Below are 27,055 nucleotides of genomic sequence, written 5' to 3'. Positions count from 1 at the left end.
GGCTACATTGTTTAGGTATGTGTATGCACAGATACTCAAAACTTCTGAAATCTCATACAGTTCAATATTTTAATGTTGTAGATACAGAAATCTTTTAAGATTGTCAAATATTTGAGTTCGTTTGCTTTCTGAATGCTTTTATACTGCTCTTGTATTCTCTTTACAACCTATAATTTGTTTAATCATGCTCTCTTTATGTGGGATTTTAGGGTGCCGATGGTACAGATCCTGGAACAGAGACTGAAGAGAGCATGGGAGGAGCTGAAAGCAACCAGAGGGCAGCAGATTCCCAAAACAGTGGTACAGTTATTCCATGTTTCTTCACAGTCTGTGTATGTAGGGAGAGGGAAATGTAGAAGCTATTTTCCATGTATTAAAATCTGCACTTAAAAGTAAAAATATAAGTGAAATACTAAAGGCCATTTCAACGTGTAGTGTGGATTCTTTTGAAATGGATTCTTTCTGGATTTATTCTAAATCCCTTTGAAAATCCTGCAAGCTCTGGTTGCTGTGGAAACTTAATGGCTCAGTGGATTAATCTGTCTCCAAATCAGCACCTGAATAATTAATATTTTGTTTCAGTGCTGGTGTTGTACCTGGAACTAGTCCTCTTTAAGTGATTTTAAATAACAATACGGGGCTCTCACCAGGCTTGCAAGGGAAAAGTGTGTTAATGCACGGCAGAATTGGAAGATTTGCCTTCGTGTTTTCGACTTGGTTCCTAGGGTTTTCCCCCTGTGTATTTGTGTTGTAGGAGAGGGAAGCACAAGTGCAGCAGAGTCCACGTTTCCCCACGAGAGCCTGAGGGAGCAGCAGCCGTCGTCGGCATCCGAGCGCCAGGGCCCGCGGCCCCCGCAGTCCCCGCGGAGGCCACCGCACCCTCTGCCCCCACGGCTCACCATCCACGCCCCTCCCCAGGAGCTGGGGCCCCCAGTGCAGGTACAAACCAGCTCCAGCACCTCAGGAGACTGAAAAAAAATTGCTGTATGATTTCTTATAAATAAAAACCGCTGGGAAAAATGTTGCCAGATGTTCAGCATCGTAGAAATGGGTAGCTGAGCAAAGCGATTTAGTGTGTGTCATCCTGCAGATGATGGCTGGACAGGGAACGTACAAATCCATCCCCAGTGCCTTACTGCTTTTTTTCTTGGAATCTTTATTATATTATATCAGTGCTAGGTCAGTCAGTGGCTGATGATATTTCCACTCAAAAAGCTTTTCTTGGCCAGATTGTAGCTCACATTGGGAGGGTTTTTATGAGTCCCTGCCCCAGTGTAGACGGGGCAAAGGAATGTTGCCATTTATTTTCCAAGGTAAACCTTTCACAGTCAGTGCCTGACCCATGATTATGCTTTGTTGAAGACCAGTAGATGTTGTAAATTAAAACATCACAACAGGAATTCTTCAAAAATATCCTGACTGAAATGATCCTTTACCATTAACTTGTGCTGAGACTTGGTATCAGAATATTTCTGTGTGCAAGTTTTCTGTATTCAGTAGAGACTTGAGTAAAATATTACTGTCACTTGCCCAGAATATACACATTGTCCCCAGGGAATGGGCTTGCCCCAAGGCTGCCAGAGCTCCACGAGTGTTTGGACAAATGTTCTCAGGGTCTTCCTGGGTTTCTTGGGCCTGTCCTTCATGCAGGGGTTGAACTTAATGATCCTTGTGCGTCCCTTCCAACTCAGGACATTCTGTGATTCCGTGATTGCTATACTTACTCATTTAGCTGCTATCCTTGGCTGTGACTGAACACTTGTATGTTGTTAGAATTCCAGGACCACATTCACACGACTTCCCTCTTTTCTTTCCCGTAAAGAGAATCCAGATGACTCGAAGACAGTCAGTGGGGCGAGGACTTCAGCTGACCCCTGGGATAGGTGGAATGGTGAGTGTATCAAAATCTACTATTATAGATGTGCTTTGAGGGAATATCCCTACCTCTTGGGGTTTATTTTGGTTTTTAAAGAAGCCTGGCTGCTGACTTTGGGGGCCAGGGGTGGGGGGGATGGTTTCTGTAGTCTTGCAGAAAATATCCTACTCCTGTTAATTCCTGTATTAATAGAAGGCAAAGACTAGAAAACTCCCAGGAAACAAAAGCTTCAAAAGAGGTTCAATTGGTTTTGTCTAAGATGATTCTATTTACATGGTTTTCAAGCCAAAGTGGCTGTGTTGCTGGAAAAAATAATACTAAGTTCAGCCTCATCCTAAAGGAGCAAGGCTAATTTATGCTGTCTCCATCAGCTAATTTTGAACCCTTTATTTAGCTGTATTTGGCAGAACAAATGCAGGTTCAGCAAGAGAAAAGAGAGACTCAGACTAAAGTACGTCCTGTGAGATCAAAGGCATCAATTTGAGATGTCTGAAATAAAACAAGAATTTTGTTAGAGCTAAATCTTGTCTTAGTTTTGCTGGACTATGTGGAAAAATCAACCTTTAACTCAGCTGGTAAAAACTGGAAATACATTGTAGGCTCTCATATCAGTCTCTTTTTTTCCAGCAGCAGCACTTCTTTGATGATGAGGACAGAACAGTTCCAAGCACACCAACTCTTGTAGTTCCACATCGTACAGATGGATTTGCAGAAGCCATTCAGTAAGTAGATGTGGAAAAGAAAAAGGGGAAAAAAAAAAAGCTTTTCTCAATTCTTTATTCTATTTCTTTCTGTTTTTCAGTGAAAAGATAATAAATTTAAATTATATGAACTTATGATTGGAGTAACATGCTAGTTAGTAGGATAGATAACTGCATGTGCAGATAAGTAGTTATTGTTGGAATTGTGTGTCATATAACTGATTGGTAAATTAGGAAGTGATTATTCTCCAGTGTATCGTTACCTGGTGATTTAAGAAGAGATTTAACAAACAAAAAAAGTTCTATTCAATTTCCTTCCTTCTTCTTCCTCCCTCCCTGTTAATATTGCCAAAGAAAGTAGGAAAAGTTATTTTGACTTTTACTTTTGGGATGTTCTGGACATGTCCAGCAATCCAGTTAAAATTGTGAGAGTTCATAGACTCATAGGGTAAGTAAATATTCTCTTGATGACTGTTGTACTAATTTTGAATGCATTCCTAATAATTTGAGAAGCTAAATGCTGTTTATTTAGCAGTAGCTCAGCTGATTCCTGTGGTCAGTATTAGCTCATTTTGTCTCAGGCATAACTTGTTCTCTTGGTCAGAAAGTTCTTCCCCTCTGCTCCGATCTTTGGGGAAGTTGCATAATTCCTTAAGTCTGTGTTTTGCCAGTTCCCCCCAGGTAGCTGGAGTTCCTCGGTTCAGATTTGGGCCCCCTGAAGATATGCCACAAACCAGCTCCAGTCACTCTGATCTTGGGCAGCTGGCATCACAAGGAGGTAAAGCAGTTCTGGGCTCTCTTTGCCATGGGTCTTTGAGTGAAAAAGAAAGAATTCAGTCAACAAAACACAGTTCTGCTTCAGGAAATTGTTGAAGTTTGGAAACCTGCAACTCTTAAATAATTGTCAACAGAGAGGGAATCACAGAAAGTGAGAAGGTGTTATCTTCAAGCTGCTACATTCCTAGTTGTGTTAGGATTTTGAAATTGAATGAAATATTTGAAGGAATGGTTTTTAACTTCAGTTTTACAATTGGTTGTAGCTTCCCTCTAGTGAAGCAATAGGGGAAAACAGCAAATGGAAGGAAATCTTTGGGCTATATCCTTATCTGCTCAGAGATGTCCAGGCTGTTGTGTTTGTTGTTGGTCTGAATCTGTCCCTTTCCCCGGCATTCCTGTTGGCATGGAACACAGGCTGTTCTCTGAAGAAAACTCACAGCAAAATAATGGCATAAGGCAAGGATGAAAGTTAAAAAAACAAGCAGTAATATTTTCATCAAGGTTTTACCTTCCAATAAATTATGTTCAGCTCTGACAGTAAGTCAAAAGAAAATAACAAAAATCTGCTTAAATACAAGTGACTGGATTTTATCAAGTGTTCAGAGGGAAGACATTGGTTAATCCTTTTTTTAGCGGCTTGTTTGGATGGATTGTCACTGAAACTCTGTGTTGCAGGTTTAGGGATGTATGAAACCCCACTGTTCCTTGCCCACGAGGAGGAATCAGGGGGTCGTAGTGTCCCCACAACACCGTTACAAGTGGCAGCACCGGGTAAGTGGCAGAGGTTTGCAGAGCGAAGCGGGGAATGATTCCCCGTGGTTGGTGCAGCGCTGCTGCTCCTCAGGAGCACTGGGCAGCCCGTCCCCGAGCTGCCTGCGCTGTCCCAGGGCTCTGTGGGCAGGGCCTGAGGCTGTGTGTGCTCCCCAGTGACGGTGTTCACGGAGAGTGCCTCAGCCGACGCCTCGGAGCACGCGTCCCAGTCCGTGCCCATGGTCACCACCTCCACCGGCAGCCTGTCCACCACCACCGAGCCCGGCGCCGGCGACGACGCCGACGAGGTCTTCGCAGAGGCAGAGTCTGAAGGGTAAAGTACCGCTGCTTTAGTTCACTAGCACTCCTGACAGGCTCACTGTCACTCAGGGGCGCCTCAGACAGCGTTTTATAAAGCTGTGAAGCAGGACAATCTGACTCCATCCAGAACCAATGCTTTTCTGCTGATCTTCTCCTTGTGCTTTAACAAAGTTAATATAAAAGTCACCAAAAAAAAAAGAAAAATTTGTATTTTTTGACTACTCTACATTAGTCAAATACCGATGGTAAAGGCACAGGTTGAAGCATCCATTTGTAGAATAAAGACTAAGGCATTCCTGTGTAAAACAGAAAAAATTCATCCTCCTGCAAGGCACACACATGACTGAGTCACCCAGTTAAGACAGTGCATGTGCAAAAGATGAAGCACAGGGCTGGAATAAGCAGTCCTTACTGAATTTTGTAGACAAGTAATTTTGTCTTTTGCTTTACAAATGCAACTTTTAGTATTTATAGTAATTGCTATGTTTTGTATTATGATGAAGTAAAGATATAAAAGGGGACAGTTTATCATTTTATGCTGTATTTTACTTTTGATTTTCACTGAATCTTTGTATACCAAGACAGGGGACTTTTTCTGGACCTTTTTGAAACTATGCAAATACACTTACATGGTTCTCCTCCCCCTCCTTCCTTTCTAGTATTACTTCAGAAGCAGGTCTAGAAATCGATAGCCAGCAAGAAGAAGAATCTGTTCAAGCATCTGATGAGTCAGATCTTCCTTCAACTAGTCAGGATCCTCCTTCGAGTTCATCTGCAGGTACAGGTACCTTTTCATTAAGAGTGGGAATTCCTTTGTCCAGCATCATGGCTGGTAGTCAGTCTCTGAGCACCCTGGAGTGCCAGGGCCTCCTCATCCGCCCAGAGAACAATTCTTTCCCAATATCCCATCTGACCCTGCGCTCTGGCAGTGGGAAGCCATTCCCCCTTGTCCTGTCCCTCCAGGCCCTTGTCCCAAGTCACTCTCCAGCTCTACTGGAGCCTCTTTAGTCACTGGAAGGGGCTCTAAGGTCTCTTCAGATCTTCTTAGAGCAGGATCATATTTTGGTGCTTATATAATTTCTTCGGTACTTTGGCAAACCATTTTTCTTTGGACCGCAGTACCTGGAGTAGGCCAAGTAAGAATATTCAAGGAGCAAACGTTACTGATGCTTTGGTGATTTATCCAGTGGCATATTTGATGTCAACTTTAAAAATATTTTAAATTAAATTGTGAAACAACAATAAGTTAATCTCTATTGAGTTATCAAATAACCTTGTATAGATAGCAAAAGAAGTCCCAGACTTATTTGTTTTGAAGCTTTTATTTGTATCAGAGGAGAGGTCAATGAAATAAGGAGGCACCTTCATCATTCTAAAGTAAAGAAAGCACAACACGTATCAAAACATAAAGATGAGCAGTGAGAACCTGGCAGGCACAGCCACCCTTTCTGCACTGCCTCTCCCCACAGACACGAGCAGCACTCAGCCCAAGTCCCTGCGCCGTGTCCGGCTGCAGCCCCCGACGCTGAGGACGGGCGTGCGTGGCCGGCAGTTCAACAGGCAGAGGGGTAAGTGCTTCCAGCCAGCCTGCTGCAAACACGGCTCTAGCCCTGTCCTCCTGGGGGCACCACGTGTGAAGCTGGACAGGCTGGCATTGCTGGCAGACAGGCAGCGACACGGCAGCCAGTGCAGGTGACAGGCGTGCGACCCTAAGAGCTCTGGTTTGGGTTTAGTGTGTTAGGCTGAGCAGGTTTCACACAGGCAAACTTCCTTCTGCAGTGGAACCTGGCTCTTATCAGTAGAGAGAAAGTAGAGGGCATTAGATCTTTAAGGTTTTAAAGGAAGGTTTCAAAACTGTTAGGGCAGCAGTTTAGAAACTTCTGGCTTTAGCATTAGAGGAATTTCCATTTGGTACATTAAGGGTTCCAGTTATATCAGTGTGTACTCACTGAAAAAAAAAAAGCTTTATTGGAAGTATGACAGATATTGTTAGTGCAATAGAGTTTAAACCATTACAAGAAATTATTTTTGCAATTACTGTATTAAGAAAAAGCCTTAGATGGATTTTATTCTGTTTTGCATTATTTTAACATTGTAGAAGACTCAATATTAGCATTGAAATACAGATTAGCTGGTAATTTAAGGGGAAAAAAATAAGGAGGTGGGACGAGGAAAGATTTTTTTTCCATCTGTCACCATTTTTTTAATAACAAAAAGGAGGGACTAACTGATTTCAGCTCATCAGTGATACTGGTTTGGCTCAGGATCAGAAGCCACCCCCAGCCTTTTGCATGACACAGGTGACATGTACACGTGTCACCAGGCTTAGGGGGCGAGAGTGGGACTTGAACTGTTTCAGAAAGGAATTGCCCTGAATTCCTTAGGGAAGGATGAAGTATCACTTGTGCAATGGTTGATTAAAAGGGTGAGAAGGATTTATACTAATGCCCTTGTTTTCTTTCCCTGCACAGGTGTAACTCATGCCATGGGAGGCAGAGGAGGCCTGAACAGAGGAAACATTAGTTAAATCAAATGTAAAGTACTTTCAGCTGTGTATACAAAGTGCCAGTTTGCCTGTGGTTGCTTAGTGTAATGAAGCCAGAGCTTGAAGCAGCATTTCATACTTAGAGTTGTGTGCACACATTTCAATGTCTTTTATTAATAAAATTAGAAAAAACATTGGCATTCAAATGGCATCTTGTTTTAAACTCCTCTGCTGCACATCACTTGCTGGGACAGTTGTACCAGTCTTTGGATACAGTCTTTCCTGTGAGAGCAGTAACAGGTCGTGCTATTCTTTTGCCAATATCCAAACTGTAGTACCGATCTGAAAGGAGGAGAGGTCAGGATTAAATTCCAGAAACCATTTAATACATGGGAAGAACTCACAAATTCAAGCCTGCATTTTAATGTCACTTAGGCCTGAATAACAGATTTTCCATTCCACGTGCAGACAGGGAGCTGAGAGGCTCCAATAATAAATTTCTGTCCTCAGCTTTATTTTTCAGGTGTAATTGGTTGCAGTAAGTTTTATAGCACTGCTAATAATTAAATCTGTCCCAAGAGCAGGAAAGAATGTTCTTGTATTGCTAGAACACAGAAATAGTCTTAAGAATTTGGAAATCAAACTACATCCACAACAATCCTGCACTCACTACAGAAGTGGCAAGTTCATGGTCCCTGAGTGTGAATGGGCCTCTTAGGCTGATTCCTCCAAGGTGAGGAATTGGATCTTTAATGACCTGTATTTGGGTATGGCTTGTTCTTAGAGGTTTTGGGGTTTTTTTTAAATGCAGAAAATTCTGAGGAATGCTTGTATGGGATCCTGGCTAGGAAAATGAGTCTACCTACTCTAGCACCATAAATAATTCTTTTGAGCTAAGTCAAGTGGTTCATCTCTCTCCTTTTTGTGTTTTGTCAAAAACGTAGTTCCATAAAAGCTATTGAAAAACTTCCTGTGTAGTGATCCAAACACTTCTACCATTAACATAATCCTTTTGTCACTTTACAAGGCTGAATGCCTTGGCAATTCATTCCCCAGTTGGCTGCTTTAATCTCTCTATTTCATTGCTGCGCATTGTCCTGTAACTACTGATTTTTAATAGAAACATCTCTTGATTATGGGCAACGTTTTAATTATCAGGACTTTCTAGTAGTGCTGAAAGTAGTACCACAAGTGATAACAGGAGCTTCTTTTGAGATCCATAGTGATATGATTTAGCTTTACTTACTGTAGGAGAAGGCATAGTAATCGTAGCCATCGGGCTTGTTCTGGTTGGGCACAGAGAGAGTTGAGTGGATAACTTTGGGGAGCCCTCTCCAGTACGTCGTCATTTGGATTTCCTTGCGCAGAACTCCTGCAAGCAAAAGGAACCCTCCGTGAGGAGCTGCGGCGCTGCTGCAGCTGTCACAGGGCTGTGTCACACTACAGCCATCAAAACCTTCCAAACACAATGTTGTGTCAGAAGCTACAGAGGTGAAAGCATCTGTGTAAGAGAACCTTAGTGCCCACATTACCAGAGGGGTGGGGATTGATCCTGACGGTGCGGATGACGGTCGGCATTTGCACAGCACGCTGGAAGCGTCGCCGGATGACGACTCTGGGGACAAAGGCTGGGTATCTGATGGTGACCCTGGCTCTTCTTTGACACTTCTTGGCTGGTTCTTGTCTGTACACGTACTGCTGCATGTTCCCATCTAAGACACATGTTTGTTTCGTTGGTTTAAAAAAAAAAAACGAACAAATCAACCCTCCCAAAACACCCAACCACCAGCTCAATCAGGTATGAAAATGTTATATTCATGTCACACACAGGAAATCAATAACCACATTCTTATGGGGGCAGTACAGCATTCATGTAAGATAAGGAAATTACTTTAAAATAGGAGATCAGAAGTAGAGATGGAAATTTCCACACATAGTTATGAACTAGCAAGATAAAAGCCTTCCCTTCTCTAATTAATTTGAGACTAAAATAGCTTTACCATCAGATAAAACTTACTTCAGTGTTTAGCCACTAAACATTGGATTCTCATCCTTACAGACCTGGTTCAAAATGCACTGAAAGACCTCCAATTACTAATAAGTTGGGGTTTTTTGTTTGGTTTTTTTTTAAGCTTCAGGCTATTTTTGAGCACCTGGAACACTGGCATAATTTGTGTTTCTGTGTTTGAAAGAAATAGGTCTTGGGGCAAGAGAAATGGTGTTTTATTCCTAAGGAATTAAAGCACCTTTCAGTTTTCCCTAAACTTCAGGAATACAAGACATACCTCTTTTGATAAAATAAACAGATTCTGGTCTGTTGTTGTATCTTGCCACAGGGAGGGTTGCTACTATTCTCCCACTTAACCCTGCAAATCCAGTTGCAAGAGGTTTGGGATAGCCTGCATCCATAACACCATTAGTGAAGCGCCAGTACAGGGGACCCTGAGCATTTAAGGAAAAAAAAAAAAAAATAGCTTTAGGGAGAGTTAATTCCTGGTTATTGAACTGCAAAACAAACATGAAGAATAATCCGTGAATAAGCAGTAGAGCTTTGACAGCTACATTGTAAATCTGACTGGAATCACTCCTACATCCATTACAAATGGGATAAAACCACAACAACTTCATTAAGTAACTGCAGCCTTTTAACCTTTGAGAAGGGTTAGAGTATCATACAGGCTAATTTTTAAGAGGGGTTACTGAACAAAGTAACTAAATCTCTTAAATTTTCATCGATATAACAAGCAGCTTGAATTCCAGGACTGAATGGTTTATGGGGAAATAATAGCTTTAATGAGGCATGGGCATTTCATTAGCATTTTATTTCAGGTTGGGAAACATACTAGGAATAAGTTTAGGCAATTTCTTTTTCCCAATCTAAACCACCTCTGGTACAACCTGAGGCCCTTTCCTCTCATCCTGTCGCTGTTCCCTGGGAGCAGAGCCCGACCCCCCCTGGCTGTCCCCTCCTGTCAGGGAGCTGTGCAGAGCCAGAAGGTTCCCCCTGAGCCCCCTTTTCTCCAGGCTGAGCCACCCCAGCTACCCCTCATCAGCCTCGCCCTATCCTGCCCACCGGGACGGCTCCCACCTTGATGAAGAAGGTTTTCCCATCGCAGTTGCACCTGGAGAAGACAGAGTCAATGGGCGAGGGGATGCCCCAGCCGTCACTGATCCGGCGGGGGTTGGTGGTCGGCGGGGTCCGGCCGTTCAGCAGCCAGTAATAGTGACCTGGGGGGGACAGGTGTGAGGGGCGCCGGGGACAGCGGGGCAACAGGGCCCTCCTGCCCCGGGGACAGCGGGGCAACAGGGCCCTCCTGCCCCGGGGACAGCGGGGCAACAGAGCCCTCCTGGCCCGGGGACAGCGGGGCAACAGAGCCCTCCTGGCCCGGGGACAGCGGGGCAACAGAGCCCTCCTGGCCCGGGGACAGCGGCTGAGCCAGCCCCGTGAGGGATCTGGGGAAGCGGGCTTCGGAGTTTCGTGAGGCGTGAGGGGCACCGGGGCCCGAGTGAGGGAGAAAAAAGAGGAGGAGGAGAGACGGGGCATGTGAAGGAGGAGTGGGAGGTGATAGTGAAGGAGTGGGCCCGGAAAAGGTGAGGGAGGAGAAGGAGGCTGGGGCAGCTGAGGGAGGAGTTCCGGCGCTGTGCGGGAGAAGGACGAGGGCTGGGGCCGGGGCCGGGGCCGGAGCCAGAGCCGGTGAAGGAGGAAGGGGGCCATGCCAGGGCAGGTGGAGGATGTTCGGAGCAGTCTCACCTCGGAAGACGGCCAGGGTGCCATTGGGCAGGGCCACCATGCCGTCCGCTGGCTTGCCACTGCACAGGTCCTTCTCGTCGTTCTTCCTCTCTGCAAAACACAGCCAGCTGAGTTTGTTTAAGGTTCCACAAGAACGGCCTTCACTTTTTCCCTCTGCCCCGCCGGTGGGCCAGGAGTTAATTCCTCGTCAGGGCCGTGTTCTCGGGAAGCTCTGCTCTGATGCTGTGGTCCCAGCAGTGCCGAGTGACCAGGGTGTCACTGCCTATTGCCACCTAAATAACTGTAATTCAGGAAAACACCTACAAACACCTCATAAGCTACAGCCTTCTGGGCTTTCTGCATGCTCTAGGATTTTATTGTTCCTTTAAGCTGTTTTAGTGGCTTCTCTTCCCTCTCGTTATTTCTTAAAAAAAAAAAAAAAAGCATTTACACTTTATTTCACTTGTGAATCTCTTAGACTGAAATTCAAGTATTTTTCATCTAAACTCCTAATTTTTCCCCCCAAAATATTTTTCAGTATATGATTGAAAAACTGCCCAGTAACCTGCAGGCTATGTCTGATTAAAATAAAGGGAGGGCATTAAAAAGTCTGTGGCAAAAAGCACAGAGGCAAGAGATTTCTTGTCTCTTTTATATGATATTTTTAGTCGGTGGCTACAAAACACCAGGTTAGGTTCCATGAGGGAGGGTGGATATGCAGCCTGACTTCTAGAAATTTTCTCATGGGATTTAGAAATTTGTCATCTTTTTCCCCTGACTTTTTGCCTGTTTGCATCTTCTAGAATAGCAAACAGGAGGAGGAGAAAATTATAGCAAACGATTTTCAGTAGGACCAGTTACTGAAATCAATTCATTTAGATCATGTTCTAAACTACCTGGAGGATCTAATTAACTCCACAGCTGAAAACTGAGGTTCCAGTACCTGGGACACTGCCAGCTGTGGAGCCGTGGCTATGGCTGCCCATGGGATGCTGCCATGTTCCCTTGAGCTACTGATGCTTTCGTACCTGCTAGAATGCACTTACCTTGTGTCACTCCAGGGAACATTGGCAGCTCCCCAACTTGTATTAAAGGCTTGTTTATCTCAGGCTCTTCTTTGGCTGGCAGAATTTCAGGTTCAGTTGGGTGAGGCTCTTCTCTGGCCTCAGTGATCTCCTGGAAATGTATTGTTGGCTTGGATGTCCCATTAGACACAAGATACATTTCTTCTATTGTATCTTTTTTATCCCTTGTTGTGGTTTCTTTGGTAACTGTAGTTACCTCTTCTTTGACAATACCAGGGGCCTTTTCAGTGACATCTTCCATTTGTTTTTCAGGTGTGGTATCGATTTCTTTGATGGTTGTTACCTCTTTTTTACCAGCTGTTGTCATCTCCACAATAACACAAGCAGCACCTGGGCTCTCTTTGTCTGCTGCTGGCCCAGCCTGCTCAGTGTCTGTAGCTGTCTCTTTTCCATTTGGTGTTACAGCCTCACTGGGTTGAATTGTTGAATCTTCTTTGATGGTTGTTACCAGCACAGTGGGATCAGGCAAGGGAGCTGTGGCTGCTGTTGTTGCAGTCTTGGTGTCTATAGAAGTTGTTTCTGATTCAGCTACTGTAGTGACAGGTTGCTCAGCCATAGGAGATGTGTTTGGAATGTCATCCATACCTTTAGGAGAATCACCTGGTTTAACTGTTGTCACCGTAGCTACAGTGACTGTGTCTTTCCCAGTTGCAGCTGTGAAAATATCTTTAAGCAGAGTAGTTCTGTCTTTCTTGGGTGTTGTTGTCTCCTTGCTCTCCATTGCGGAATCTGAAAATATCATGCCCGCTTCAAGTGTGGAGGAGTCCTTCCCAACTGTTGTGGCTGCAGCATTGCCTGGAGAAGCTGTGGCTTTACTGGCAGTGGTATTGGCCTCAGGAGCTGCAGGGCTGGTGGGAGAGTCAGCATCCTCTGCTGTAGGGGTGGTGGGAGAGTCTGCCTTGGTTGTAGTTTCTTCTGTGGTTGTTTCTTCAGATTTGGGAGTGGTAGGAGAGTCTGCCTTGGTTGTAGGTTCCTCTGGAGTTGTGTCTTCAGGTTTGGGGGTGGTAGGAGAGTCTGCCATGGTGGTCAGCTCTTCTGAGGTTGTCTCTTCAGGTTTGGTTATTGTTGGCTCCTCTGGGGTTGTCTCTTCAGGGTTAGTGACGGTGGGAGAGTCTGCCAAGGTCGTTGGTTCTTTAGGAGTAGTCTCCTCTGGTTTGGGGGTTGTTTGCTCCTCTGGTTTAGGAGTTATGGGCTCCTTTGGTGTTGTCTCCTCTGAGGTTGTCTCCTTGGGTGCAGCGGTTGTGGGCCCCTCTGGTGTGGGGGTTGTCTCCTCTGGTTTAGGGGTTGTTTCCTCTTGTTTAGGGGATGTGGGCTCCTCCGGAATTGTCTCCTCAGGTGCAGGGGTTGTTTCCTCTGGTGCAGGAGTTGTGGGCTCCTCTGGGGTTGTCTCCTCAGGTGCAGGGGTTGTGGGCTCCTCTGGGGTTGTCTCCTCTGCTGAAGGGGTTGTGGGCTCCTCTGGGGTTGTCTCCTCTGCTGAAGGGGTTGTGGGCTCCTCAGGTGCAGGGGTTGTTTCCTCTGGTGCAGGGGTTGTGGGCTCCTCTGGGGTTGTCTCCTCTGCTGAAGGGGTTGTGGGCTCCTCAGGTGCAGGGGTTGTTTCCTCTGGTGCAGGGGTTGTGGGCTCTTCAGGTGCAGGAGTTGTCTCCTCTGGTGTGGGGGTTGTGGGCTCCTCTGGGGTTGTCTCCTCTGGTGCAGGGGTTGTGGGCTCCTCAGGTGCAGGGGTTGTTTCCTCTGGTGCAGGGGTTGTGGGCTCCTCAGGTGCAGGGGTTGTCTCCTCTGGTGCAGGGGTTGTGGGCTCCTCTGGGGTTGTCTCCTCTGCTGAAGGGGTTGTGGGCTCCTCAGGTGTGGGGGTTGTCTCCTCAGGTGCAGGGGTTGTCTCCTCTTGTGCAGGGGTTGTGGACTCCTCTGATGTTGTCTCCTCTGGTGCAGGGGTTGGGGTTGTCTCCTCTGGTGCAGGGGTTGGGGTTGTCTCCTCTGGTGCGGGGGTTGTATGCTCCTCTGGGGTTGTGGGCTCCTCTGGGGTTGTCTCCTCTGGTGCAGGGGTTGTGGGCTCCTCGGGTGTGGGAGTTGTGGGCTCCTCAGGTGTGGGGGTTGTATGCTCCTCTGGCGCAGGGGTTGTGGGCTCCTCTGGGGTTGTCTCCTCTGGTGCAGGGGTTGTCTCCTCTGCTGAAGGAGTTGTGGGCTCCTGTGGTGCAGGGGTTGTGGGCTCCTCTGGTGTGGGGGTTGTGGGCTCCTCAGGTGTGGGGGTTGTCTCCTCTGGTGCAGGGGTTGTGGGCTCCTCTGGGGTTGTCTCCTCTGGTGCAGGGGTTGTGGGCTCCTCTGGGGTTGTCTCCTCTGGTGCAGGGGTTGTGGGCTCCTCTGGAGTTGTCTCCTCTGGTGCAGGGGTTGTGGGCTCCTCAGGTGCAGGGGTTGTCTCCTCAGGTGCAGGGGTTGTGGGCTCCTCTGGGGTTGTCTCCTCTGGTGCAGGAGTTGTGGGCTCCTCCGGTGTGGGGGTTGTCTCCTCTGGTGCAGGAGTTGTGGGCTCTTCAGGTGTAGGGGTTGTCTCCTCTGGTGCAGGGGTTGTGGGCTCCTCTGGGTTTGTCTCCTCAGGTGCAGGGGTTGTGGGCTCCTCTGGGGTTGTCTCCTCTGGTGCAGGGGTTGTGGGCTCCTCCGGTGTGGGGGTTGTCTCCTCTGGTGCAGGAGTTGTGGGCTCTTCAGGTGTAGGGGTTGTCTCCTCTGGTGCAGGGGTTGTGGGCTCCTCTGGGGTTGTCTCCTCAGGTGCAGGGGTTGTGGGCTCCTCTGGGGTTGTCTCCTCTGCTGAAGGGGTTGTGGGCTCCTCTGGGGTTGTGGGCTCTTCAGGTGCAGGGGTTCTCTCCTCTGGTGCAGGGGTTGTGGGCTCCTCTGGTGCAGGGGTTGTCTCCTCTGGTGCAGGGGTTGTGGGCTCCTCAGGTGTGGGGGTTGTCTCCTCTGGTGCAGGGGTTGTGGGCTCCTCTGGGGTTGTCTCCTCTGGTGCAGGCGTTGTGGGCTCTTCAGGTGCAGGAGTTGTCTCCTCTGGTGTGGGGGTTGTGGGCTCCTCTGGGGTTGTCTCCTCTGGTGCCAGGGTTGTGGGCTCCTCAGGTGCAGGGGTTGTCTCCTCTGGTGCAGGGGTTGTGGGCTCCTCTGGAGTTGTCTCCTCAGGTGCAGGGGTTGTGGGCTCCTCTGGGGTTGTCTCCTCTGGTGCAGGGGTTGTGGGCTCCTCTGGGGTTGTCTCCTCTGGTGCAGGGGTTGTCTCCTCTGGTGTGGGGGTTGTGGGCTCCTCCGGAGTTGTCTCCTCTGGTGCAGGGGTTGTGGGCTCCTCTGGGGTTGTCTCCTCTGGTGCAGGGGTTGTCTCCTCTGGTGTGGGGGTTGTGGGCTCCTCCGGAGTTGTCTCCTCTGGTGCAGGGGTTGTGGGCTCCTCTGGGGTTGTCTCCTCTGGTGCGGGCATTGTGGGTGGCTCGGTGTCGGTATCTGGTGTCTCGGTGGCATCAGGAGTTGGGTCTTGTGTTGGGGGGAAGTCTGTAGGGTCCACTTCAGTCAGTGGTTCCTCTGTGGCATCAGGGGTCACATCCTCTGCCATATCCGGAGTGGGAAGTTCAGCTTCTGTCACTGGTTCCTTTGTGGCCTCAGGGGTTGTATCCTCTATCTTTGGGGTTGTGGGAGAGTCTTCATTTGTTGTTGCCTCTGTGGCTCCATGGGTCGTCTCTGCAGTTTCTGTAGTTGGAGCAGGAGTGGTCACTTGGATTTCAGGATCTACAAAACAAATCCAAATTCAGTTCAACCATTGGAACTGCCAAGCAGATAAGTATTGCCTATAATTTTATTATACCCATTAGCTATAAGTGCATCCTTTGGAATAGCAAGACCTTTTTTGAACTGCCAAACTAACCTGGACCGGGTGAAATGGGAGTTCCTTTTGTCTGCATGGGACTTTGCAGCAGCTCAGATCAGTTTTAGGTGATCTTTTTTGGCCAACCTGGCACTGCCTCAGGTTCAGAGTTCAGTTTGGTGCTTGTGGATGAGGCTGCCTGGGGTTTCCTGCCACTTTCATGGAAAGGGAGACTATTTATAAAATAGTCTTTCTAACAAAACAGCTCCCTTCTCAGTCTGTAATTTTGATTTATTCCACTGCTTTACATTATAAATTAACCTGCATCACCAACCTGGAATTGGAGTAAAGAGGTAGGGAAGCAGGGGGAAAATAATTCCTGAACGCAGAGCCCTGACTGCATCTCTTGCTGTACCTTTATTCCTTGGATTATTTTCCTCATTGTGATGTATGGATTTAAGGCTGTCTTTACTTGGATATATAGTTAGATTGATTTGACTCAAATTGTTGATATTCAGCAAAAAGAATAGTAAATGCTTCTGCATTTCAGTCTCTCCCTAAGTGTTCTCTCTGAGATTTTGCAGTTTAGTTCTGCTTTCACAAATATTGTGTGTTTAGTATGAGCAGAGCACTGGAGAATAGGTTTCACTCCCATCCCATGTGTCTGAAATACCATAAGCCAGCTGGGATCCTGTTAATGATTATTTGAATTTCCTTAATTTTCTTTCATTTAACCCAGTATATTGTTTTTGGGTTGTTTGCATTTTTTGTAAAAGGAAATTGGAACAGAAGAAAGTAAGTACTCCAAATCAAAAACAAAAAGTTGGGGAGGATTAAAATATTGACTGACTTCTAGTGTCTTTTCAGATGTGTTTCAAGTTTAAACTGGTCTCCTGACTTATCACTTCAAATGCTGGAACAAAGTACCAAAGAGCACAGGAAAGCACCATATTTTCCAGTCAGAATAAATAAATCATGTGTTCTCTGAAGCAGTGTAAGGCCTGGCTTGATTAAAGTTAGAGGAACCTGCTAGGACATTTTCCTGCACTACCAGCCAGCCATAGATGCTGTCCAAGACTGACAATGGTCTGTACCCTGTTTTTGGAGGATGGGTGTAAAAATCCAGTAGCGACACAGGAGACATCACCACCCTGCACCATCTGGGCTGAGTGAACTCTCTGAAGTCCTGAGGGCTTGGTGAGGTAATCAGTTTACACACCAAGCGCTTCCAAGCTTGGTAACTGTCTGGTAATGTCTAGGATCATCTTTCTATTTCCAGAGCAGGGAAATGGTCTTTTATGTTCCTTCAGGTAACACCCATCCTGGTGCATCCATATATTTGCCTACCTTCCACAGCTTCCTCTGGTGACTCTTCCTTATCTGTGGAGGATCTTTTAGATGTTGATTTGTTTTCTGGAGGAGTCTCCGGAGTTGGCTTTTCTGTGTGTGCTGAAAGAGAGAAGTGGTCCTATTAATAGATTATTTTATCTTTATAGATGCTTGGTGTCAACTGTATAAGAGTGATTACAAAATTTCAGTGACCATCTTCCATTTAAAACTAAGTTTCTTTTTATCTATAGGATTCTTTACACAATTATTTGTCTGAAAAGAGCAAAAATACCCTTTGGATCTCGAAGTGGTTCATCACAGATGGGAGCAATATTTTTCCCAGAAGTTTGACGTGAGGCATTATTAGCTAATGGCAATTTTGAGGTGGGAAAAGAGATTAATTCTGAGTGCAGCTCTATGTTCTGAAAATTTGTACTGGTTGTTTTCACTACAGATGACTTTTCACCACTTGACTTTCACTTCAGATAACTAACTCTAGTGGAAATAGGAGAGCTGTCACATTACCCAGGAATTTACTTGGATAATCCCCTTGCAGTTCTTTAGATGTGATAATTCTACACAAGGGATTGTTTTGGAGAGACATTTTAAAATAAATGGTTTCCTTGAAGGAGACAGGAGCTACAAAGCAGGCATGGACCAAGGAAACAACACAAGTATTAAGCTAACTTCTAGTAGACTGAGTTTTAGGAGAAATAGGAGGTTGTATTCAGATTTTCCATCTCTGAAGAGTGAATGGAATTCCGGTTGCACCCAATAAGATTGTTAAAATTAATTGTTGGTCAAACTGTACAACTGGAAATGAGCTACTAGCATAGCCTTGTAGAAGGAACTTGTTAGTTGTGAAGGAAATGTGGTGGAGCTCAGGGAATCGGCCGAATTATTTTGATCCAACCAAAGGAGCTGGTAACTGCCAGAGGTGTGTGTAACTAGCTTTTTACAAAAGGGATAGGATTTTTGTCCCTAAGGGATGACCATGGTGTCAAAAGATTTACTTTCACAGCGAGCTACTGCTCAAAGCAAGGAAGGTTGGGTTTTGCACTATATCCTGAAACTATTATTGAGGAAGAAAGAGAACTTGTTGTTGAAGCTGAATGACTCCTTTGAAAGCCAGTTGTTGGGGAGGGGAACATTTTGGTTGTGTGTACATGTATTTAGGGAAAAAAAGGCTTCTGGAAGACAGGGGAAGATAACAGTGAGCTTTGGATATACATTGTACACTTGGATTTACTATAAAGAAAAAAATGTTCAGAGGATGCTGAAACAGCAAATTTATTCCAAGAGGTTTAACAGATTTCTCAGTTATTCACACATAGTACAAATAGTAAAATACTGAGTACAGTGGTTTGGGGGATTTCTGCTGGATCTTTGACAAAAATTCATAGCAAAGTTTAGTACAATACAGAAGAAACTCTTTAAGATTAGGAACACTAGATTGATTCTTCATTATATTTTAACTGAAGTTAAATGCTTCAAATGTTAAAGTTAAAATGAAGTTAAACAGTGTTTTGTGAGTGTTTGGGTGTGATAAATTCAGCAGAAATAGGGAAATATTAAGCAGCCTCAAAAGCAGCAAGTTCACCTCAATATGCTTCCAAGACACTTCTCTAGACATTCTGTCAAAAATGCTGAATACAGACTCTATTTCAGTCTAAATTACTATGCAATTGTGTGGCAAAGCCAAGCCACTATCCCAGCACATGGGGACCACTTGGGTGAAGAGAACCAAATTATAATTGTGACTTATGTTGTGTGTTACACTGCAGGCTTTGGGAATTGGCTGCCTTGGACGTGGGCTGCTCTGTGGATGCAGCAACCTGGTGCCAAGCCGCATTAGCCAAGCATGTTGACAGAAATTAATTTAGGTCTGTAGGTACCAGAAAGTTTAAGGACATGATGAAATTAAACATATTCTGTTGTTTTTTTAGAGTTCATTTGCTGGTTTCCTTAAAGCTATCTCAGGGTGGGACTGCACCTTCAGGTCTGTGCCTTTGTGCTCAGCTGAAGCCCCACCAGGCTCTGCAGAAAAGGACAGAACAAAAGAAGGGGGGTCAATTTGATTCTGCTCTGGACTGAACTTGCAGCCTGAAGGTAAAATGTATGTTTTCTTAATTTTTTTCTTGCTGCAGTGTGAACATGTAGCATCCAGTCCCCCCTCCTGCCCCACAGGATAGGTTTCTCTGTTGAGCTGCTCTTCCCACTTTGGATTTGAGATGAGGAGAATCTAGGATGTGCATCTCTAATATGCTGCCAGTGACTGTGGTGACCCCAAGCAAGCAGTCTGGAGGTCCACATAGCGCTATCCCAAGGCATAGAGTAGCCATTCCCCACTTTTGGATGGGTGGGGATTTTAAGGGAGCTGAACCTTCCACCTTGTTTTTATAAGATGAACTCAGCTTTTTACTGCAATTCCTTTATTCTTCTGCCTAGTGGAAAAGGCCCTGGGGGTGTTGGTGACAGTGGCTGAATGTGAGCCAGGTGTGCCCAGGTGGAACAGAGGCCAATGGCCCCTGGGCTGTCCCAGCCCTGGTGTGACCACAGGCTCAGGGCAGTGGCTGTACCCTGTGCTGGCACTGCTGAGGGACCTGGAGTGCTGTGTCCAGTTCTGGGCCCTATAGGCCATAGAGACCTTGAGCGTGTCCAGGAAAAAGAAACAGAGCTGGGGAAGGGGCTGGAGCACCAGGAGAGGCTGAGGGAGCTGGGAAAGGGGCTCAACCTGGAGAAAAGGAGGCTCGGGGGGACCTTTGGCTCTGGACAACTCCCTGACAGAAGAGGACAGCCAGCAGGGGTCAGGCTCTGCTCCCAGGGAACATGGGGTAGGACAAGAGGAAATAACACCCAGGAGCACTAGGGGTAGTTTAGGTTACCAGGCTGCCCAGGGCAGGGGTGGAATCCCCATCCGTGGAGGGATTTAAAAGCTGTGTGAATGTGGCACTTAGGGACATGTTTTAGTGGTGTCCTTGGCAGTGCTGGGGCAATGGTTGGATACAATGATCTCAAAAGGTCTTTTCCAAATAAAAATGTTCTGATTCCTTCTCTCACTGAATTTAAATATTGATGTGCAGTCTTTGTCCCTGCATGTGCTGTTCTGAGTAAGGGCTCTGATAGTTAGAGCATGGCTAGTGCCAAAAGAGCCTAATGTAAAATACAACTTTATCCTCAGAATTCACATCTTGGTGATGGCTTCTAGAATAGCTACCTGTATGTTTCCAGAAGAGTCTGTGCTTGAGAAACTGGCCAATTTGTTTGTGAAATTAGGTTTTGTTATTTTTGCTCTGTTTTCTTTCGTCCAGTTGTTACCAAAGCCCACACAGTTTTGTTTACGGTAAAGCGAAGCACCTCTCTTTAAATATGTCTTTAAAAAACAGTGATGGAGAAATGTCTTACCCTCTTTACAGTGCTTGGCGTAGTCCGGGCAGCATTTGCCATATCGCTCACACTCGGCATCGCAGTCACACTCCCTTCCCCTCTCGAAGGATTCAAAGCAGCGTCCCTTGCAGGAGGCAGCTGCAGAGGCAGAGCAGCACAGTCAGACTTTGGGCCAGCTCCTGTGGAACGCTGGGACCTCTCTAGAGTGAAGTCTCTTGCTCGAGCTGGTGCCAAGAGCAGCTCCATAAAATCAGGCACTTATCCTGGTCTGATCCAGGATTTGTCTGTAATTGTGGGGTTTGGATCAGGCAGTACTGCCAGAGGGGCACTGTGCCATGGCAGTGAATCGAGACCATTGGACTGACAGTGCAATAAAACATGACCACTGCGTTCACTTTAGCCAGGTCCCACCGTAGGAGGCTCCCACTTCCCCTAACCACAGAGCCATGATCTCAGGGGTGATATTTAAATTCTGGGCTGGGTTTGCAGGAAGGTGTTCACCAGGGTACCCCTTTGCAACAAGAATGATGTGTCTACCAAAGCATTTATGAAAAATAATTAGCCTAATTGGGTCACAGCAGAGTGTACTTGGTGTGTCCAGGAAAACACTGCAAGCTAATTGTGTGAATGAGTTAACTAAGTTACCCCAAGAGACCAGTTTGGAACAGTTTAATACAGTTCTTAAATGATTAGTACTAAAGAACTATATGCCATGTTTTGACATGATTAATAACCACCTGATTTTAATATTTCATTTTTGGTTAACTTCTGAAACTTCACTAACCAAACTGCTATTTCATATCAAATAATGACCACATCATGTTAGAGAGACTGTGCACAGCTATTACAGACTTCAGAAAAGACACTTTCTCTATGCATATCTCTATTGAAATCATCATCTCTGTGGCACATAAGGCATAAAATCATGCTTTACAGTTAAATCACTAACCAGAAAAATTAGGATTAATGTATAGGCAGATTCTGAACGTCTTTGGATTAGTGTTGTTGTGGAATCAGTGTTGATGCCAGCAGATCCATCCCACATTCACAGGTGAGAATTATTTATATTATCTTAGGGAAATGTTTATTCATAATTAATGTCTGGCATTTCTGTCATTTAGTCAATGTTAATTTCACAACAATTGGACAATAGTCCTTAGTCTGCCTGCATCCTTTCAGGATGGCACCTACTGTGCTTGCCTGGACTGACTGATTTAGAGTAGAACAGGGAAGACTTCCTTCTAGCCTTTGGTTAAACGTTGTGTGGAAGCCAGAATATCTTTAGAATCTGACCCACAATGAATAAATAGCCTACATAATTTAAATGCCTTACTCTGCATCTTCATCTGTGAGAAATATTGATGTCCCCCCACAAAGCAAAAGGAGGATGGGGGAGACTGAAGGGCGAAGTGTCCCCAGTGTGTGTCAGGGCAGCAGAACTGGAATTTTAGGGGATGCTAAGTCTGCATTTTGAACAACACCCAGTGGTGTTGCTGGTTCTGAAAATATTTGTTACTCCTGTAAATCCTACTGGAACCACAGTGTAGTGTAACAAACTACTGTTATCCAAATCACTGACATTTCTGACATTGATGATTCCTAAGAAAATGCTTTTAATGCTCAGTAAAGCAGTTTGAAAAACCTGTATCTATTTACATTGTACAGTTTTGCCTATAAATAAAGCATAAATTATAACTCATCCAACCACCTTTTCCAGCAGAGTCTGGACACGGATCTGAGCCAGAGACCATTTCTGTCCATGGAAGGACACCCTGGCTTTGGATCAGACCCCACAGCATGCACACTTCTTAAATTTGAGATGGAATACGTCAGCATTTCTTCCTGCAAAACCCTGAATTGACTTTTACCACTTTTTTTTTCTTTGCACAAGAGACAGACACATACAGTACAAATGCACTAAAAAACCCAATAGAAAAAAAAAATAGTAAACTCTTTTTGCCCATCTTGCCTAGTTCTGCTTTTGTAAAAAGCAAAATTCTTTGCTTGGCGATAACCTGTGTATATGCAATTTTCTTTGGATTGCAGGAGGTTATCCTGATTATTTGAGGGGGAGAACAATACATGTATGAGAGGGAACAAAGACACAGCAAACCAACGGACATTTAAGCATTCAGAGAGGAGACACTGGTGGGGTAGGGAGCTGGGAGGGGAATTTTGAGGAGAGGAACTGGCTGTGTTTGGGAACTTACCCACTGTGCAGACTTTCCTGAAGTCAGGGCAGCACTCCATGTAGTGGTGACAGTTATAATCACACTGGCAGTCATGCTCTCTAGAATACCCTGCCCCACATCTCCCTGTACAGCTCGATACATCTAAAATTACACAACACTGGTGTAAGCGTTGCCAAACCACAACAGTCCTTAAGGGAATGCTGAATGGAAAAGGAGCAAAGTTTCTTTTTTTTTCCTACAGAATGGGGTTTCTTCACTCAGTACTGCAGAAGTTGAGGGCCTTGTGTGACCCCTCCTGAAGGTGTGGGGAGCAGAGGTTTGCTCTCGGCTAGCCTAAGAACCAGCAGCAGCACATGTTTAGGTTAGAGGGGTCTTCCACTAAGTTAACTTAACCCATTTCTTCTGAAAACCAAGGAATCCTTGAGGATTGGTTCTGTAGTATGACAGACATCCAAACTAACCCCTTAGAGAGTATATCAGCTTTGCTGACTTATTCTCCAATTTGATTTACCATCTGTATGGCAATAGGTGTGCACCTGCACCCCCATACCTGACAGACCCCCTAGGTGTCTGATTTTCACTTTTCGTAATGCTGCTCCTAATAATCCATCTAATCAGGTTAGCTTGCATACTGGAGAGCACTGTCATAATAAATACACGTCCCTGAAGCCATTTTTTTCGGAAGATACAAAATCTGCCTATTCGCTACACTGTATTTTTTCCCTTGATGTCAGGGGAAAATTTGGTATTAGCTCTAAGGTAAGAACAGTTGGCATCTAGCCCTGCAACTTCTGTGAAGTACAGTTTGTTTATTAGAAGACTACTTACTAGCAGACTAACAGAAAAGCTCATCCCACAATGGCTCTACTGCCAGACTGCTGGGAAATGCTGAACAACAAGGAATGGTGCAGATAACAGGAGGTAAAGCAAGACATGAGGAGGTGTCTTGCTGTAACCTGTGTGCATTCCAGCTCGGCAGCGCCTTGCTACCTTCTGCTGCCAAATCAGATATTCACCCTGAAACCTTCCCCTTCCTCTGTGAAATCTCTGCTAATAGAATCAGCTAAAGAGCTTCTTCTGGAAATGAAATATGCAGGACCACAACTGAAGCATCCCTAAATGCAAACAAAGAAGCTGAACAATCAGCAAGCTCAAACAGATAATCGGCCGAAACACTGAGGACCAACAAGGAAATAACATGTAACACAACACAATACAACACCAAAGACAATTTCTAACAGCACACACACGTGTGTGTGTCTGAATGAAGAGCATGGTATAACAAATATTTTATCTATTACATATACTGTGATTTCCAGCCAGTACTTGTAATGCTTGTTACCACTTTGCTACAAATTGAAAAATGGAAAAAAGTGATAACTGGAGACGTTAATGGACTTGAGTTACTGGACTATTAATACAACATTTGAAAAGACAAATTGGATATCTTCCTTTATGGATATATGCCCAATATATTGAGTGCTTCTTCCTTTGTGGAAGGAAAATAAGTCCAATAATTACATGGATAATATATAGTAGTCCAATACTTATACCTCTTAATTCATTTGTTTATGACTTGCAAGTTACAGAGTTACTTGTAAGGAAAATGCCTGAATGGTCCTGATTGCTGTTGGCAAAAGTCTCGAATTTTGCTGAAACCGGTGGGAAGGCATCAGTTATCAAGGGGTAAGTGCAAGGTCACATCTGGCATGGGGCGTGCCCTGAGGAGCTGCTTGGATACATGACCTTGTGCCTTTTGCTATCAAGTAGTAATAAATCATTTTCTACCAGCAAGTAATACCCAGTGTTATCCCCCTGAAAATTTGGGAGCAACCAGAGAACTGCAACAGCACAGGATTTGCCAGGTGGCATGTTCTGCTTCACCGTAACAGTGTTACTTTAGTGAGGAGAACAATTATAGAGCTTGGAGTATCATTAGACAAATTCTGCGAATTTGCCTCAGTGTTGTAATAATGGTGCATTTAATGGGAAAGCACTTAGCAAGGTAGAGACATTCCTTGCCCTGAGCTTATTGAAATATTTCTAGCCAACCTTTGTGGATACTCTCATGTTAGATTCTTCCTAAATCAAACTGCAAATCACTAGGGCTAAATAAATCAGTATGGGGGCAAGAGGGTCTGTAGACTGTCTACAGAAAAAGTAATAGGTTCATGCACATTTTGCATCACATTTATATTTGTATGTTATTCCTCAAAACGAGAGGACCATGCTACACTAAAATTTATGAAAATATTCAGTGATGAAAAACTGAATCATATTTCTTGTCTGAATAATGTTCTAGAACTTAGTATTTTTATGAAGATGCATTTGAAATATTCTTAATGTGCATCAGATGCATACTCCTAGACAGCCTTCCTTCAGCTTTCTGTGTTACAGTACCTTGAGAAGACACTTCTGGAATCAAGGACAGTGAAAGGACCACCAGGGATAAGCAAAGTATGTTCCATAGGATCATAACTTTCAGGTACGACATCATTCCTAAAAAGAAATAATCGCACATCACTATCTGCGATTTACCTAATTCATAGTTTAAAAATGCAGTGAATATCTTTATATATTAAGACTAGTTTGATAAAAACAAAATAAATAATAAAACTGTTCAAGGAAAAATTGCTAATTTATAATTACTCCATAAATGCCCTCTTGATAATTAGTCAATTAACCATTAATGCTGTAGTAAGACTATAGAAATTTATTATTAACAAGTAATAGAAATAAATTTTTGCAGAACTCTATTACATGAAGACTACAGTCACAGTCATCTTCTAACATGGGTACACTTCAGCATGACAATGTTTAAAGTTATAATACTGATAAATGAAAATCTATAATAAAACCAAATACTGTCAGAACATTAGTTATTCGGCAACATAATTTTATAAACCATAACCTAGCATTGAAATACGTCAAATGGAAACATAGGCTAAAATTAAATCTTCTTTCAAAAGGAAAACTTTGGGGTTTCTGTCCCAGTTCCTTGTTTTCCTATTGAAGAAGAGCTCTGGCTAGAGACAGGTGTAGCACTTACCTAGCAGAGAGTGTGTCTGCTCTCAGGGCTGTTCCAGAGTCCTTATATATTGCTTTGGAACTGTGCTGGGGTCAGGTAATTAGGCAGCTTGTTAAACACACCAATGACAGCTCATGACAGCAAACTTTCCACAGGGCTTGGAAGAAGGCCCGGATGACTAGACTAACACAACATCTGGAAAATACTCCCATTAAGAAAAAGGATTACAGAAAAACTAAATAGGGACTTACTAGTCAAAACACATTTTGATTAGTGAGAGAAATGAACAAATTGTCCTCAATGCAGCTGGAAGGCATTAGAGAGTATTGCAGAGCAATAAAAAGTCATCACAGGCAAATGCTGAGTGTATTTTCTTTCCTGTCAAATGGAGCTTAGGTGACAGTAGCCTGAAATTATGCAGTTTTATCTGCTACTGATGGTGTATCTGCTCCAAAACATCGTGAGGGCTAATTCATACAGATATAAGTAATTCACCACTTGCACTGAATATTTTGTACTCTCCCCTGAACTGAATGGAAACGCGGCCAAGGTATTGGCTAGAAATCAAAGAATTGAGTCAGATCACAAAGTTATTGAACATATGATACGTAAGACACCAAAATGAATGAAAGAGTCCTTAATTGTTTTAATGGTCTTTGTGTTCATTGGTTTCAGATTCAGGATAGTGGAAATGGTCATTTGTAACTCTCAGAGCGAAAGGAGGAAACTTTTTTAACGGAAACTTTTATAATCCTGACTCTTGGGGTTTGAGAGGGATTTTTTTATTCAGAAATTATCCTTAAGGCCAAGGAGCTTTAATACTTCTCCTTTATGATATTACTTGAGTCCCAGAGTAGTTCTGTTAACCCAAAATTATAAATACAGTACAGTACACATTGATCCCAGTTGAGGAAAGGACTTCAGATGAGAATGAGTCTCTTAAGGAAAATAATGCAGAACAGGAGTGGGATTAAACATGTGTTTGAATGTTTCCCTCACTTGGTTCATTGACTGTACAGCTTTAGTATTTTTATGCTAGAATTTCTAATTCTTGTATTATCACAATAGAGAGATTTCCATTCAGTCTTTCTGCATTGTGTGCAGATGGAATAACTATTTACTTCAGTTAAATGGACTAACTATTACTCTACTTTGTGGAAAAGGGGAAACTGAGTTTTTATGGAGTTTATTCAAAGTCATACAAAAAGAAATGTATATTACAAGTCTTATTATAAGAGTTTCAGGGCTGTCTTTAGTGAACTATAAGCTTGATAAAGAAACACTGGCTCGGATAGAATGGTGCCTGTTTATGATTATTTGAAGCCTGGGGACGAAGGACTTTTTAGAGTAGCCAAATAGGATCAACGTGATGAGAGGTTTCCTAGAAAAGCACTGAAATTTTTATAACTTAATTAATTTATAATTTGATCAAGCAAAACATTTAGGGACTAAATTAATGAGTGTATCCTTACTTGAGAGCCCTGACATGAAGGAGATTTGTTGTCTTTTCCATCAATTAACAGCTGTGAGCCCCACTTAATACTGGCTGGCTACCAGAGATTAATATATGTATG

General features: G+C 44.3%; 2 protein-coding genes across 8 annotated transcripts in view; one reads left to right on the top strand and one right to left on the bottom strand.

The window, feature by feature from the left end:
- The window catches only part of TPR (translocated promoter region, nuclear basket protein), a 33,336-nt gene extending 26,220 nt beyond the window's left edge, over positions 1–7,116 (top strand). The window contains exons 42-51 of one of the 6 annotated variants that reach the window (XM_040073510.2): positions 210–300; positions 755–939; positions 1,823–1,891; positions 2,504–2,598; positions 3,249–3,355; positions 4,030–4,125; positions 4,282–4,438; positions 5,085–5,203; positions 5,895–5,993; positions 6,897–7,116. In XM_040073510.2, coding sequence (XP_039929444.1) covers positions 210–300; positions 755–939; positions 1,823–1,891; positions 2,504–2,598; positions 3,249–3,355; positions 4,030–4,125; positions 4,282–4,438; positions 5,085–5,203; positions 5,895–5,993; positions 6,897–6,952 — 1,074 coding nt within the window. In that variant the 3' untranslated portion in view covers positions 6,953–7,116. Of the gene's footprint in view, positions 1–209; positions 301–754; positions 940–1,822; positions 1,892–2,488; positions 2,599–3,248; positions 3,356–4,029; positions 4,126–4,281; positions 4,439–5,084; positions 5,204–5,894; positions 6,122–6,896 lie in introns of those variants that run through there. The other 5 variants (XM_040073509.2, XM_040073505.1, XM_040073506.2 and 2 more) reach the window with 5 other exon arrangements.
- On the bottom strand, positions 7,114–25,564 carry PRG4 (proteoglycan 4). 2 transcript variants are annotated; one of them, XM_040073511.2, is made up of 12 exons: positions 25,503–25,564; positions 24,854–24,952; positions 22,472–22,594; positions 20,280–20,399; positions 16,893–16,994; positions 11,687–15,469; positions 10,662–10,751; positions 9,999–10,138; positions 9,196–9,352; positions 8,443–8,622; positions 8,157–8,282; positions 7,114–7,252 (listed from the first exon to the last, which is right to left on the bottom strand). In XM_040073511.2, exons 2-12 carry the CDS (start codon positions 24,948–24,950, stop codon positions 7,149–7,151), a joined length of 5,022 nt encoding a protein of 1,673 aa, XP_039929445.1. In that variant the 5' UTR covers positions 24,951–24,952; positions 25,503–25,564; the 3' UTR covers positions 7,114–7,148. The 2 variants fall into 2 exon arrangements, with proteins under 2 accessions (XP_039929445.1, XP_058277832.1); XM_058421849.1 differs by lacking the exon at positions 22,472–22,594 and having other exon boundaries at positions 25,503–25,538.
- Between the last annotated feature and the right edge of the window lie 1,491 nt (positions 25,565–27,055).

The sequence above is a fragment of the Hirundo rustica genome, chromosome 9, assembly GCF_015227805.2.
Source record: "Hirundo rustica isolate bHirRus1 chromosome 9, bHirRus1.pri.v3, whole genome shotgun sequence".
Lineage (NCBI taxonomy): Eukaryota > Metazoa > Chordata > Aves > Passeriformes > Hirundinidae > Hirundo > Hirundo rustica.
The sequence above is the reverse complement of the archived record's forward strand: the minus strand, read 5'-3'. Positions and strand labels throughout refer to the sequence as shown.